Below are 14,143 nucleotides of genomic sequence, written 5' to 3'. Positions count from 1 at the left end.
TCTTCTAGTTTTTATTCAGTAATTTGCAGAATAATTCACAACTCATTGTCTACCTAGTGGTAGGAGGGCGAATCAAATTTTTGACCGATCCACAAATTGTAAACTTCGTTGTAAAGTTTCACCTTTAAATAATGGCATTTCTATGTTTCAGTTTATGGTGTATGCTAAAACATTCAAAGCCCGAACTGTTAAACGTAATAAACAGGAAACCATGTATATTAGAAGCCCGATTTCTTTAAGTCCAGATATATATAGAGTAACGCAAGAGACACTCAAAACTGTCGGTCAAAAAGTTGATTTGCCTAGATAAATGTCAGATTCTACCGTCACGTAAGAACTATATAATCTGTGCCAGCGGTATCGTGGTCACATCTTTAACACCTGTCATGTCATGCGTCACTTTCGCACTTACATAATTGTGAGAACGTGACAGGCATGGTGAAAAATGGTAAAGAGCGGGCCATCTTAGCCCTATAGAGCCACGAATTCTGATCTCGTTCAAAGCAGTGATTCTTTTTCAATTTTTCCTTAATTTAAAAATAACAACCATCTATATGTTACTAGAGTTAGACCAAGACAGACTAACGATTTTGATAGCACACGCAGTGCAAGTGTTATTTTAAACATCAAACTTCTATGAAATTATGACGTATAAATAACACTTGCACTGCGTGTGCTATATAGTTACAATTATGTGCTCTGCTGCAATCACACTATGTATGTCCATGCTGGCGCTTCAAATGCCTTCTCAAAGAGTCCTTCCCCTTAAATTTACTCTCGCAAATCCCACAAACATACGACTTTTCATCTAAATGCGTTTTCTCATGCCTTTTCTGATCAAACTTGGTAAAAAACCTCATCTCACAAGCGTGACAAGGAAAATTCCTCTCTCTAACATGCACGGAACGTATGTGAATCTTCAAATTCTGCAGATTTGGGAACGTTTTTGGACATAAAGAACATTTACTCAACTGTCGTTTCGCGCCGTGCTCTGAAATTTTATGCTCGATCAGCTGATACGTGTAAAGGAACGTTTTACCACAGATAAGACAATACCTCTTAGACATGGAACTGTTATGGTGTGTCCTCATGTGTCTAACCCGCGCGTAACTTGTTAAAAAAGTATCAGAGCATAGACTACACTTTTTTTCTTTATGCCGCGTTTGCAAATGGATTCTTAGACTTATTCTATTTATATACGAATTCCCGCAAATTTCGCATACATTATTTGAATAATGATTGTTCATATGGATTGATAATCTCATGTATGTGTTGAATATTTCACTACATAAAACACATTCAAAGGAATCTTGTAATTTATATGGTATTAAAAAATGTTCAGCATCTGCAAATTTGATCTCATGGCTTTCTATAAGGTGTTTTTTCAAAACGGTCAAATCTAAACAAGCTGCTCCACATTTTATGCATTCTAAATTTGAAATATCTGCATTTTGGTATGACATGCCTCTCAAGCGATTGAATTTGATTTTTATCGCCTCTGCATTAGTGTGTATTTTCGAATGTTCTCTCAAATTATTTATATTTAGAAATGCCTCTTTGCAGACAAAGCAGCCAAATTTGGTCTTCAAAGATTTGAATAGACATAGATTTGAGTTGAATACAAGTCTTAATGAGTTTTCCTTCAAGTCTTTGTGGTTTTGTGATTCCGGCTGTTTTAAATTTTGCTGCACACTCCTTTGATCACCTGAAAAATGAAAAAGAACATAATTCAAATTCATCTTATACATTTACAAATAGATTAGTATTCTGATATATAATCCTAAAGTGTATAGTTATTAGGTATACAACGGAAGTTTAAAAATAATAGAATATCATTACATAATTGTCCCTTTCAATTCTCACCTTTATCTCTTCTTTCTTTCAATAAACTCGGTTCTTGTGTTAAATTTGTTTCATCATTTTCACTGAAACCCATAACCTCAGTATTATCCGCTACAGAAGTCTTCTCATTATCATCATAAAAATATTTCTTGGAGTTCAGTTTTATGACATAAAGACCTGAAAAATAGACAGCGAACTAAACTATACTATGTAACATGTTATAATTTTTCAACTTATGTGGTCGCCATTTTTCATTTACAAAAATGTCATGCACATGCCAACATCATTGTTACTTGCAAGCAAATACAGATATGTACTGCATAAATGTTTTCCATCGTATTGTGTCAGAAACGTTAGTATTTGTCATGCTCGTTCAGTCAATGTCAGTACTTATTGTAGTAATAATGACTGAAATAGCAAGACACGTTCATAAATTTCCATGAAAATATGATTTTTTCATTTTCATTTTCATTTATTCGTTGCAACCATGGTATTACAGATGTTCTTAAAATAAAGTGAGTACAATCATGGACCCTACTAGGGCGTAGCAACATTTTATATCTACATATTTCTAAGGTAGTCTTATAAAATAAATCTATAAACAATAATAACAAATAGAATAGATAATTAAAATCATACATTGTCTATATTATTATATCACTATAACATTTATCATGCTCCATTTTTATTAAGTACATTATTATTATTATTATTTGTCTAATTATTCATAAATTCTTGTAGGGTGTATGGGCATTCAGTTAGAAGGTAGCTCTTGAGCTTGTTTACAAAATTATAATATTTGGTTTCATTTCTTATAAACTGAGGGACGTGGTTATAAATTCGAATGGACATTGAGTAAGGGCCTTTACTGAACATTTGGAGGTTAGCTGGATTTGCTTGCACAAGTTTATTTCGATTACGTAAGTTATGTAGTCGTGGTTTGGGGTTTTGGATTTTAAATAAGTCTTCGTATTTTCGCACAAATTTACAAGTTTCCAAGATGTATAAGGATGTGAGGGTGAGTATTTTTGATTTCGCGAAATGTGGTCTGCAACTTTCTTCACTTGTTGTCTTGGCTAGAACTCGTATGCATCTTTTTTGTAGTAAAAATAGGTCACTAACTGATGGTAAATAATAATGCAATGCATCTGTACAGTGCTGTGTAATGCTATAAAGCCTCCTCCACCCCTGGCTTGGTCACTTTTTCTTTAGTATCAGTATTTAGTATTTTGGTAGTTTTTCTTTGGTCGTTTATTTCAGTATATCACTTAATATGAACTTCACCTTACCTGTATCTTCAACGGGTTGTGGTCCTTCATCAAATTCTACACTAATTTTGTCATCAAAATCATCACAGTCATCATTTTCTACTTTCAAATCTGCCGATGCCAAGTTGATTGATTTTATTACTTTAGCTTTGAATTCTGCTGCTCCCCGCAGATCAGTTGCACACTGTTCACAAATTTTGCTGTTTCGCATATCTTGTGGTACCTAAAATTTATACCACTTATTATAAATGCAAAAATAACTCTGTCTGTCTGTTACCTCTTTATACTTTAACCACTGAAGAGATTTGGATGAAATTTGGTATTGAGATGTACTGTCAGAGTCCAATGCCATGAGGTTGAGAGCTTTGGTAAGCTTCATTGCAAGTTTGAGTCTGGCCTGAAGCAGTGAATTTTAGCAGTGAATCTGCCATTATAATAGGTAGACACAGTAGCATATGAAATATGAACAATAGGGATGCGTGAGATGAATTACTTACTTGATATCAACCCTTCATGATGTAAGCTACACCATGCAGCATTGTATTTACTGTTTTAACAGAGTAAAGGGCATAGACGCAACCGCGCACCGGGACACATTGGGTGACCAGTGGTCTAGGGTTTAAGCGCAAACATGAAAGTACTTACGGTTACATTATAAGTTTTTAATAATATCTCAGAATAAATTTCATTCTTTCCTTTATGATAATGTTTATGGAAAATGTCTTTCGTGCCTTCTGGCCCTAGGCAGAACAGGCACGTGTTTGAGGACATAATTATATGACTTTCGTCAGATTATGTTATGTTGATATTCTAATGTTTCTTTTAAATATTGTATATTTCATGTTGGATTGGATATTGGATAGAAAAGAGACAATTTCCGAAACATTGTTTTGACAGAAAAGTGCGTTCAAAAACGGCAGTATGAACTTGTTCAACTATTTTAATTGCAAATTTATCACACTCTCCAACATATTAATATTAAATAAATTATTAAAACCAACAAAAAAAACATAAACAAAATTTCACTTCTAATCAATGTTGTAATTAAACTCATACATTCACAAAATTGCAAAAACCTTTTCCTGCACCAAGATAGATGCACGAATCAGAAATATTGTAATTTTTGAACGCACACATAAGTTGTCACAGACAGTTCACAGCAGTATTTTCTCTTATAAACATAAAATTACTAAAAATAACATAAAAATAACAACATACTCTGGCAAACCCACTTTTCAATAGAAAAAGGCCCGAAATTAAAATAAAATTTCATACTTCCTATGAAAAAACACCCACTCGCGCCAATTTTTTTTAATTTGCCGCTTTTTTCTATTGATGAAAATGGCTTGCCAAACTATATAGTCGAATATAGAAACATGACACAAACAAGACTATAATATTAAACATTTATATAAATAATTATAAAAATAAAAGTAAAATTAAAAGTAAGGTGGTTACAATCAAGACATAACAATCATAACATAATAAATGTATAGGTAGCGTCGAGTGTGATTACAGGTTTAACAGTATAACGAGCCGAGCGTTGGCAAGGTAAAGTAACAAATAATAAAATGCTTAATTTTGACATACTTGAAGTAAACATTAAGTTAAATACGTGTACAAGTTTGGGAACAAATCAAATTATTTTATTAAATATTTTGATTTGTGTTTTTTAAGTAGTCACACTACTATATATAAATTAAAAACTGTAATAGATGTCATATATTAAAGAAAAAGTGACGAAGCCCACCACTTGGCTTCGTCACTTTTTCTTTAATATATGACATCTATTACAGTTTTTAAATACGTGTATTATAATATAAATTACAGGCTGTATTAGTTTAAACATTGTTTTACTTGACTAACTCCTGTCGCTCTACCTGTGACGTTTTTGTTTTATTTTTACTGGCTGTCGGTTGAGCTTCGGGCTTGATCCTCTTCGATATCATGTCATCTGGTATAGGTCTTTGTCCATAACTGAGAAAATAAAATTAATTGAGCAAATTTACACGCCCAGAGTTATCGGGGCATAATTATCTATACTCTGGCAAACCCACTTTGTCAGTACAAAAAAGCGCGAAATTTAAGTTTTCCACGGAAGCACAACCCTTCGCGCCAACATTATTAAAATTTGCCGCCTTTTTCAACCGATGGAAATAGCTTGCCAAACCGCTATACGCTCTAACTTGTCCTAATTGACTTTATAACGATTAAAAAATGTGTTACTTGTCAACGCCAGGTCCTGGTGTGAGATGGAAATGCAATGACTTGAAGTTGGCCTGCGACTCAGACGGCAGAAACTTTGTGCGACAGTTGTGGAAATGGTAGTCACTGGAAGCAGAATGTATACATAAGTTAAATACAAAATAAGCCTGCACTCTTTTCCATTTAATTTAAGACATTATTTATGTAGTTTATGTGGTGCGGAGGGATGAAAGTCATGTGACGAGAAAGGTATTACGAATAAATGTGGAGGGAGGTACGAGGAGAGGAAAACCGAGGAAAAGATGGAATGACTGTGTGAGAGATGATATGAAACGAACGCAAGTGAATGATGAGATGACGGGCGACAGAAAGGTATGGAAGAAAAAGACATGCTGCGCCGACCCCAAGTGAATGGGACAAGGGCAAGCGAATGATGATGATTTATGTAGTTCAATTGCCATTTATTACTATGTTCTAATTACAAAGAAAAATTATTTGGCCCACAGTCCTTCCTGTAAAAACTCCTAAAAACGATGTAGAAAAACTGAATTACTTGATATTAGGCATCGCTTTAATGCCCGCTGAAATTCCGGTCATCACGCGTTCATGCCAGCGGTTCCTCAGCTTTTCGTTGTTCTTGAGTGAGTATTTCTTTATGCTCACAAAGGCACTGTACTGCCGTTCGAACAGCGGTAGCACATCAAAGTTCTTTGATAAGTTCTCGTTGAATTCTGCATCTGATATGAAGAATTATGTAAGCTTGTCAAGGCAAGGAAATAATCATAAAAGACAGCAATAGTTTGAGAATAAAAGCCATCTCCATCTCACTATTACTAGTAGTATTTAAACTTTTACACATTATTAAATTGTAAAACGGGACTTCATTGCGTATTTAAGTTTTAAGGAAGTCGTTGTTCCCGTGGTCGCGGAGAAGACTAGCTAAGGTTGATAAAGTTGGCTGGTTGAAGTTGGATGACAACTTTAACCAGTCTTCTCCGAGACCACGGGGACAACGCCGTCTATGAAACGTTGGAGGTAAATCTTAAAACTTAAATACGCGTTAAGTCCCGTTTTACAATTTAATAATGAGTGCCTTCTTTCCTTACAACTTCTGTGTGGTTAGGCCCCTGCAAAATTAAATTAAAAAGCATACCTTCGTCTGCTTCTGTGTGTTGCTGATTATTACATTGAAGATGTGGCTGATCAGTGTCTTGATTAGACATATTAACTTTGTGATACTAAAATCAATCTATTTATAAAAGTAAAATAAAATAGCAATAACATGTAAAAAAATAAATGGCAAAAAAAACTAAGAACCTTATAAATTACCTAATCTACCTAATTTTTTTAGAGAGCGTTTTAATGTAATTTTTATCTTTTGCCATGTGGGTTTAGCAAGAATCGTGATGTCAGTCAACTTGACTAAACAAAACGAGGGTTTATTTTCAAAATCTAACCCAAAGAGTAAAGTAAGTATAGTTTGTCAAAGGACTGTCTCACTTCAAACGTAGACAGAGAGAATCATACTATCTTTGTCTTACACTAGTACTAGCACCCAAAAGAAAAGTGTGAGTATAGTTTTTTGTTCTTATTTGCTGACAATTTGGTTTGATTTTGGTTTGGTTTGGGGAGGCTAGTTCGCAGATCTGCGAAATCGACTCCACACTCACGTACGGGGCTTCGCGCCGCGATTCGCGCACGGGTGTGGGGGGCTTAAGATCTAACCTTTGATTCATTTCCAAACAGAAAAATACATCTGATGTCAAGAAAACAAAAAGACTGTATGAATTCCTCACGCCAAAGTCCAAAAAAGTCAAAAAACTAAAAAATCTGTCAGTCACAAATGTCAGTTCTTTACTGTCAAAAATTAATTGGAATTTTGGTTTATCGTGATTAGCATTAATCGAAATGAATTGAAATTAATCGTGGAGTGGAAATCAGAGAACAAAATGGAGATAACAGTGGAAAGCCTCCCGCTGCTGGGGGTCTGCAACCTGTGCTTAAACGAGGGGGCTGTGAAGAGTATGCTTGCCTGTAGTTCGGCCGATGTTCCGTCTTACTCGGATATATTGTTAAAATGTTTCAGCATAGACGTAAGTTGATTCTGTTGTAACATGTGTGAAATTACGATTCTGTGCTCTCTTGCTACCTATCGCTGTGTCTCGATAAACGTAAACATTCTACTTATAGCACACTTGATTTCTATTCCAATAGGATGTTGATGGCTTGGCATTAATATTTATTACGTTCCAAAGTTCGTCTGGACCTTGAAGTATAGTTCCTTGCGTGACTAGGACGCGCCTTCTGCCCATTTTGTAAATTTTCAAAAGAGTAATTTTAGGGAACTTTTCTGTACATTGATTAGTTCATTTATTCAATCACTCACTTGGGATTTTGCTTTTAGTTTTTGGGTTAGGGTCTGGGGACTAAAGATGTATGTAATAGGGAATGTAAACCGGTTTTTATTTGTATGAAATTTCGGTTAATAACCGGTTTTCCCATAGAATTAAAAACCGATTTACAAGACAGTTGAAATTTTCACAGATGTAATTCTTTTGCCGCTATAACAACAAATACTATAAACAGAATAAAATAAATATTCAAGGCTCCCATACAACAAACGTGATATTTTTGCCGTTTGCGTAATGGCACGAAACCCTTGGTGCGCGAGTCCGACTCACACTTGGCCAGTTTTTTGATAACTGATTTCTTTATTTGAATCTGATTTGATAAGTCTAAATTCTTATTTCTATTTTTAGATAAGCTTGATGGAGCTGGGGGACACAAAGCAGTTGGTCTGCGACTCATGTGCCGCTCGGTTAATGGAGAGCATGGTGTTCAAGGACCAGGCTTTGCAATCTCTCCGCAGTCTTGAAGACTCGGCCAAGATGTTCAGTAAGTTATAGACTTTTTATAAAACTGAATCGGGATCTGCGTACACTTACGTTTATTATTTGGCCTGACGTTTCGAACCTGGCATTACGTCCGTGGTCACAGGCAAACTGGCGAGGAATCTTGATCTGATTATTCACTTGTATGCTAGGGTTGTCACTTTGCCTACACACAACACTCACGACATGCGTCGGTTTGTGACTGGATGTTTATTCACGTTTACATTTGCTAATCACCGGATTCTACGAAGATGAAATCCCATGTCTCTCATTCTGGTTGAAATTGCGATGTTTTTTTTCATTTCAATTGCTTCACGTACATTGTGGAGCTCAATCCAGTGGCTGAGCTCCACAATCCCAAAGTGCCGGGCAGTGCGTAGCACCACTGGAGTTGCAGGTACGGCAATTGCTTAGTTAGGTGCCGTATGCTTGTTTGCCACCGATCTGATGTCAAATAAACCTTATTTTATTGTAAATTAGCTTTTGCCCGCGACTTCGTCTGCGTGGACTTAGTAACAGTGGCTAAAGTAAGTATAGTGCCTGGAAAAATTCTCATAGCATCATTCAATTTTAAGCATATTATGCACACAAATTAGCAGGCACTTTATTAACTATCTCAATTCCACCCCGCTTTTTACTTTCTTAAGGGATGATTTTCGGGATAAAAACTATCCTATGTCCTTCTCAGGGACTAAACCTATGTCTATGCCAAATTTAATCTAAATCGATTCAGCAGTTTAAACGTGAAGAGACAGAAAGACAGACAGACTTTCGCATTTATAATATTACATACATACAAGGACTGCTGAGACAACAGAGTAAGGTCACTGATGTTGTAAAACGCGTAGCCAGTGGGAATGGGCTTTTCATATAGCACGAGAGACTGATTCTTGGAGTAAACGACTACATGAGTGGCGACCATGGAGGGGGGAGGGGGGGAGCGTCCTTAAAGTAGATCCCAGATGCGTTGGGATGACGACATCAAAAGGACTGTGGGGAAGAAGTGGCTCCAGGTCGCACAGAACCGTGACGAATGGCGTAAAATGAAGGAGGCCTACACCCGAAGGGTAGAAAAGCGCTAAAGAGAGAGAGAGATATAATTAAGTACTACACTAACAGCAACACTGCAAAGAATATTCTTTGGTGTAACTTGTTTATTTATATTTCCTATAGTTTTGGATGGATTTAAATCTTCTCGAGCAGTGATGTACTGATGTATAGGTACAGTCGCCATCAGATATATCTGAGCGGTCAAGGCTCTCACAAATATCTGAACACGCCTCTATTGTCAAGGCGTTAGAGTGCGTGTTCAGATATTGTGAACACCTCGGGCGCTCCGATATATCTGATGGTGACTGTACTATGTAGGGTTAGTGTAGAGAGAGAGAGGGTTAGTGTAGCTTTATTTGACGTTCACACAGAATAAGTAATAGTATTATCATACAGAACGGCCACGCACCGCCCCGCCCCGACTCGAGTGACCCCGCCCCGCGACAGCAGATTGACGGCTGTTTGCCGGCCGCTCAGTACTATTTTTAAGCAACTTACTCACACTATGACGCATGATGCGTGTACAGACAGCACGTTCACACATAGAAACGCAAGTGATTTTGGATGTATAGCGTGTCCGCCCTGTAACGTTCATAAGCGCATTGTACCTAATATGCCTAATTGGAAAATAAATTATCTTTATCTTTATCAGACGTGAAGAAAGAGAGCGTTGAATTTATCGACGACGCCGGCAGCCTAGCGGACTTCGACATCGACCCCGACGCCGACGATGATGATGATGATGACGATGACAAAGGTAACGTTGGTTTTTTCTTGAAAAATCATATTTATATCCCGTAGAACTTTCACATGCCTTTTATCACATTCGGTTCCTTAGTTTATCCGTGAAAAGGATTTTTTTTTTATCTAGTTTTTATAGAGGCTGGACACTCTAGGTGAACATGTCAGCCTCATGGGTGCTTTCATAGTTCCCTACTCAAGGGAGAGGTCAATAAAGTGGTAAACACTGATTGCTTTGTCCGATATAGGCTCTGCCAACCAACAATTGATCTGTCCATTGTGCATGGAGCCCAGACTACCAAAAAATCTTTGTCTCAAGTCCGAATTCCGGACGCATTCCAACAACACGTGAGACAAGTCATCAGTCTTCTGACAGTTTACACACAGTGGTGACGATTTAGCACCCATCATGCACAGAAACTTGTTTGTAGGGATGTGTCCGGACCGGACTCGGAAAGCTGAGACTAACACTTTTCTAGCGAGGTTGGCAGAATCAAACCAGGGTATCCACAAGGGTCTATCTTGAATTGTTCTGTACCACATTCCAACACCCCTTGATAAAGCTTGTTCTCCAAAATGGTATTCCCATTTCTGTAAACATCTTTTTTTAATTCTGGGAATTACTTCACTTGAATATGGTATAGAATCGAGTACAGAGCCATCCATTACAGCGGTTTTAGCAAGCTTATCTACTGCCTCGTTTCCTAGGTAACAGACAGATTATTTTTCTTAAACTGAAATAGATATCATATATGGTGGCAAGCTCGGCCGAATTGCATTAGTTCATTACTCACAAAATCTTATTTCATTTCAGCATTATCAGTCATTGTTAAAAAGGAGCCCATCACAGAAGTGTTCAAGCCGCGCAAAACCAGAAAAAAATACATCACCATCACCGTAAAGAAGTCCAAAGACTACAAAGATATATCCGATACTGAAACAATGCTCTCACAAGGTCTGTTCCCGTTTAAAATACGAAAAAACAGGCTGTTTGCATGCGCCATATGTCCAGAAACACTTTCCAATCTTGAGGATATGAAGAAACATGTGTCACAACATAATAAGAAAAATATACATATAGCTTTCAAGAAAATGATGTTCTCTAATTCACAAAGGTTCTATAAAAGCGCTACGCAGTTACGGTGTAAAATATGCACGACAGATTTAAATAACTTCGAAGATTTGAATGCACATGTAGAAAATTGTACTAGACTTAAATATACTAACGGGAAATGGAGTAACTTACCATTCAAACTTGAAAAGGATCAACTAGACTGTCCTGTTTGTAAGAAAACTTTCCTAAATTTTGTAAGTTTAAATACTCATATGAACATACATTACCCGAATTATATCTGTGAGAATTGTGGAAAAGCTTTTGCTTCGAAAGCGAGATTGAGAGGACATATGAGGACGCATGAAGTCGGTGAGTTTCCTTGCAAGTACTGTGATGCGGTCTTCGATAGAGTCACTAAGCGAGAGAATCATGTGTCTAAGGAACATAAGGCCGGAGTGCGGTACGCTTGCAAGCGTTGCAATATATCTTTAACATCATTCTACGCTCGACAGAAGCATTTAGCTGAGATTCACAACGAAGAGCTAAAACGATACAAATGTAAAGCATGTCCGCAGAGCTATATTACCCCGGGACACTTATCGAGTCATGTCCGGAGAGATCATTTGAATGAAAGGAACCATAAGTGTGATAAATGCGACTTAGCTTTCTATACTAGGAACGCTTTAAAAATGCATATGATCAAACATGACGGGGAAAGGATCCACGTATGTCACATATGTCAGAAATCGTATCAAAGGAAGAAAACGCTTAGAGAGCATATGAGGATTCATACTAATGACAAGAGGTTTATTTGTCCAGTGTGTGGGAGGGCCTTTACGCAGAAATGCACGTTAAAAGGGCATCTGAAGGTGCACGAGAGGAAAGTGGAGATAGATGAGAAGATTATGCAGCCATTGCACTCTATTTAAATCGCTAAAAAGCTCTAATAAAGTGTCCGAGGTAAAAATAGGGAATATTGACTCTGCATAGGGGGCGCCACTAGCACAAACCTCCTTAATGCATCATCAAAGATCAAAGATCTATGAAGTGTATAAGATAAATAGTCTAAGAAAAAAAAATTATGCTCGAAAAGATGGCGCCATACCTTTGGCCTATACTCGTGTAGATGGCGACACCGTTTGATACTTAACAATTTTAACACATCAGTAAAAGAACATAGATCAGTCAAATGGCTTTCTAAAAGTTTTAATCCTGTGTCGAAAGATGGCAGCACATTTACTGTGACTACAAAAATTATCATGACAATAAGCCTCTATACCTACTAAATCAATCAATTCTCTCTCTCTTATATATATATATATATATATATATATATATATATATATATATTATGTTTACAGTATAGTATATATAAGTTATTCTATGATTTACGGTTTGTGCTAGTGCTGCACTCAGGCGGTAGAACATTGCAGTAAAACTACCTATTGTAAAAAGCCCGCCGCCATCTTGAATTTTTACATGTTTAGGGTTCTGTACCCAAAGGGTAAAAACGGGACCCTTTTACAAAGACTCCGCTGGCTATCCGTCTGCCACCAGGCTGTATCTCATGAACCGTGATAACTAGACAGTTGAAATTTTCACAGATCATATATTTCTGTTGCCACTATAACAACAAATACTAACAAGTTTGGGAACAAATCAAATTATTTTATTAAATATTTTGATTTGTGTTTTTTAAAGTAGTCACACTACTATATATAAATTAAAAACTGTAATAGATGTCATATATTAAAGAAAAAGTGACGAAGCCCTCCAGTGGTGAAGGCCGGATTCGAACCGGCGTCTTTAGCTATCGCGGCTAACGCCATGAACCCCTAGGCCACCCCGCCACGGCGGTGCCCGTCCGAATTTCTCGACTATATGCCATCTTAGTAAGACTAGGCGTCTTTGACCAGCTCTAAGGGCAAGCAGTGCGCGCTTGCACCTCCTAAACGAACTCCTTACGGATTTACGTTGTAGCGAGAGAGACTGGTGCTGCCATCTATGAACAAGTTTGGGAACAAATCAAATTATTTTATTAAATATTTTGATTTGTGTTTTTTAAAGTAGTCACACTACTATATATAAATTAAAAACTGTAATAGATGTCATATATTAAAGAAAAAGTGACGAAGCCCTCCAGTGGTGAAGGCCGGATTCGAACCGGCGTCTTTAGCTATCGCGGCTAACGCCATGAACCCCTAGGCCACCCCGCCACGGCGGTGCCCGTCCGAATTTCTCGACTATATGCCATCTTAGTAAGACTAGGCGTCTTTGACCAGCTCTAAGGGCAAGCAGTGCGCGCTTGCACCTCCTAAACGAACTCCTTACGGATTTACGTTGTAGCGAGAGAGACTGGTGCTGCCATCTATGAACAAGTTTGGGAACAAATCAAATTATTTTATTAAATATTTTGATTTGTGTTTTTTAAAGTAGTCACACTACTATATATAAATTAAAAACTGTAATAGATGTCATATATTAAAGAAAAAGTGACGAAGCCCTCCAGTGGTGAAGGCCGGATTCGAACCGGCGTCTTTAGCTATCGCGGCTAACGCCATGAACCCCTAGGCCACCCCGCCACGGCGGTGCCCGTCCGAATTTCTCGACTATATGCCATCTTAGTAAGACTAGGCGTCTTTGACCAGCTCTAAGGGCAAGCAGTGCGCGCTTGCACCTCCTAAACGAACTCCTTACGGATTTACGTTGTAGCGAGAGAGACTGGTGCTGCCATCTATGAACAAGTTTGGGAACAAATCAAATTATTTTATTAAATATTTTGATTTGTGTTTTTTAAAGTAGTCACACTACTATATATAAATTAAAAACTGTAATAGATGTCATATATTAAAGAAAAAGTGACGAAGCCCTCCAGTGGTGAAGGCCGGATTCGAACCGGCGTCTTTAGCTATCGCGGCTAACGCCATGAACCCCTAGGCCACCCCGCCACGGCGGTGCCCGTCCGAATTTCTCGACTATATGCCATCTTAGTAAGACTAGGCGTCTTTGACCAGCTCTAAGGGCAAGCAGTGCGCGCTTGCACCTCCTAAACGAACTCCTTACGGATTTACGTTGTAGCGAGAGAGACTGGT

General features: G+C 37.5%; 3 protein-coding genes across 3 annotated transcripts; 1 reads left to right on the top strand and 2 right to left on the bottom strand.

The window, feature by feature from the left end:
- Positions 1–17: 17 nt before the first annotated feature.
- LOC134752298 (zinc finger protein 317-like) lies at positions 18–3,991 on the bottom strand. The gene is made up of 4 exons (XM_063687961.1): positions 3,756–3,991; positions 3,132–3,333; positions 1,864–2,019; positions 18–1,705 (listed from the first exon to the last, which is right to left on the bottom strand). Exons 1-4 carry the CDS (start codon positions 3,879–3,881, stop codon positions 714–716), a joined length of 1,476 nt encoding a protein of 491 aa, XP_063544031.1. The 5' UTR covers positions 3,882–3,991; the 3' UTR covers positions 18–713.
- Positions 3,992–4,963: 972 nt separating this feature from the next.
- LOC134752407 (uncharacterized) lies at positions 4,964–6,538 on the bottom strand. The gene is made up of 4 exons (XM_063688117.1): positions 6,469–6,538; positions 5,869–6,052; positions 5,337–5,441; positions 4,964–5,087 (listed from the first exon to the last, which is right to left on the bottom strand). The coding sequence occupies exons 1-4, from the start codon at positions 6,536–6,538 to the stop codon at positions 4,964–4,966; spliced, it is 483 nt and encodes a 160-aa protein (XP_063544187.1).
- A 581-nt stretch (positions 6,539–7,119) lies between these two features.
- Positions 7,120–12,367, top strand: LOC134752293 (zinc finger protein 26-like). The gene is made up of 4 exons (XM_063687955.1): positions 7,120–7,408; positions 8,075–8,210; positions 9,909–10,013; positions 10,812–12,367. The coding sequence occupies exons 1-4, from the start codon at positions 7,265–7,267 to the stop codon at positions 11,978–11,980; spliced, it is 1,554 nt and encodes a 517-aa protein (XP_063544025.1). The 5' UTR covers positions 7,120–7,264; the 3' UTR covers positions 11,981–12,367.
- Positions 12,368–14,143: the final 1,776 nt, after the last annotated feature.

This window comes from Cydia strobilella, chromosome 24 (assembly GCF_947568885.1).
Source record: "Cydia strobilella chromosome 24, ilCydStro3.1, whole genome shotgun sequence".
Lineage (NCBI taxonomy): Eukaryota > Metazoa > Arthropoda > Insecta > Lepidoptera > Tortricidae > Cydia > Cydia strobilella.
The sequence above is the reverse complement of the archived record's forward strand: the minus strand, read 5'-3'. Positions and strand labels throughout refer to the sequence as shown.

Bases quoted from the DNA above. Each gene is read 5' to 3' on its own strand.
- LOC134752298 (XM_063687961.1), bottom strand. From the start codon at position 3,881: ATGTCCTCAAACACGTGCCTGTTCTGCCTAGGGCCAGAAGGCACGAAA. The intron at 2,020-3,131 runs GTAAGGTGAAGT...TCTATTTTTCAG, and splicing joins ACAACCCGTTGAAGATACAG to GTCTTTATGTCATAAAACTG. The intron at 1,706-1,863 runs GTGAGAATTGAA...TTCATTTTTCAG, and splicing joins GAAAGAAAGAAGAGATAAAG to GTGATCAAAGGAGTGTGCAG.
- LOC134752407 (XM_063688117.1), bottom strand. From the start codon at position 6,538: ATGTCTAATCAAGACACTGATCAGCCACATCTTCAATGTAATAATCAG. The intron at 6,053-6,468 runs GTATGCTTTTTA...TCTTCATATCAG, and splicing joins ACACACAGAAGCAGACGAAG to ATGCAGAATTCAACGAGAAC. The intron at 5,088-5,336 runs GTAACACATTTT...TTATTTTCTCAG, and splicing joins CCAGGACCTGGCGTTGACAA to TTATGGACAAAGACCTATAC.
- LOC134752293 (XM_063687955.1), top strand. From the start codon at position 7,265: ATGGAGATAACAGTGGAAAGCCTCCCGCTGCTGGGGGTCTGCAACCTG. The intron at 7,409-8,074 runs GTAAGTTGATTC...TTCTATTTTTAG, and splicing joins TAAAATGTTTCAGCATAGAC to ATAAGCTTGATGGAGCTGGG. The intron at 10,014-10,811 runs GTAACGTTGGTT...ATTTCATTTCAG, and splicing joins TGATGATGACGATGACAAAG to CATTATCAGTCATTGTTAAA.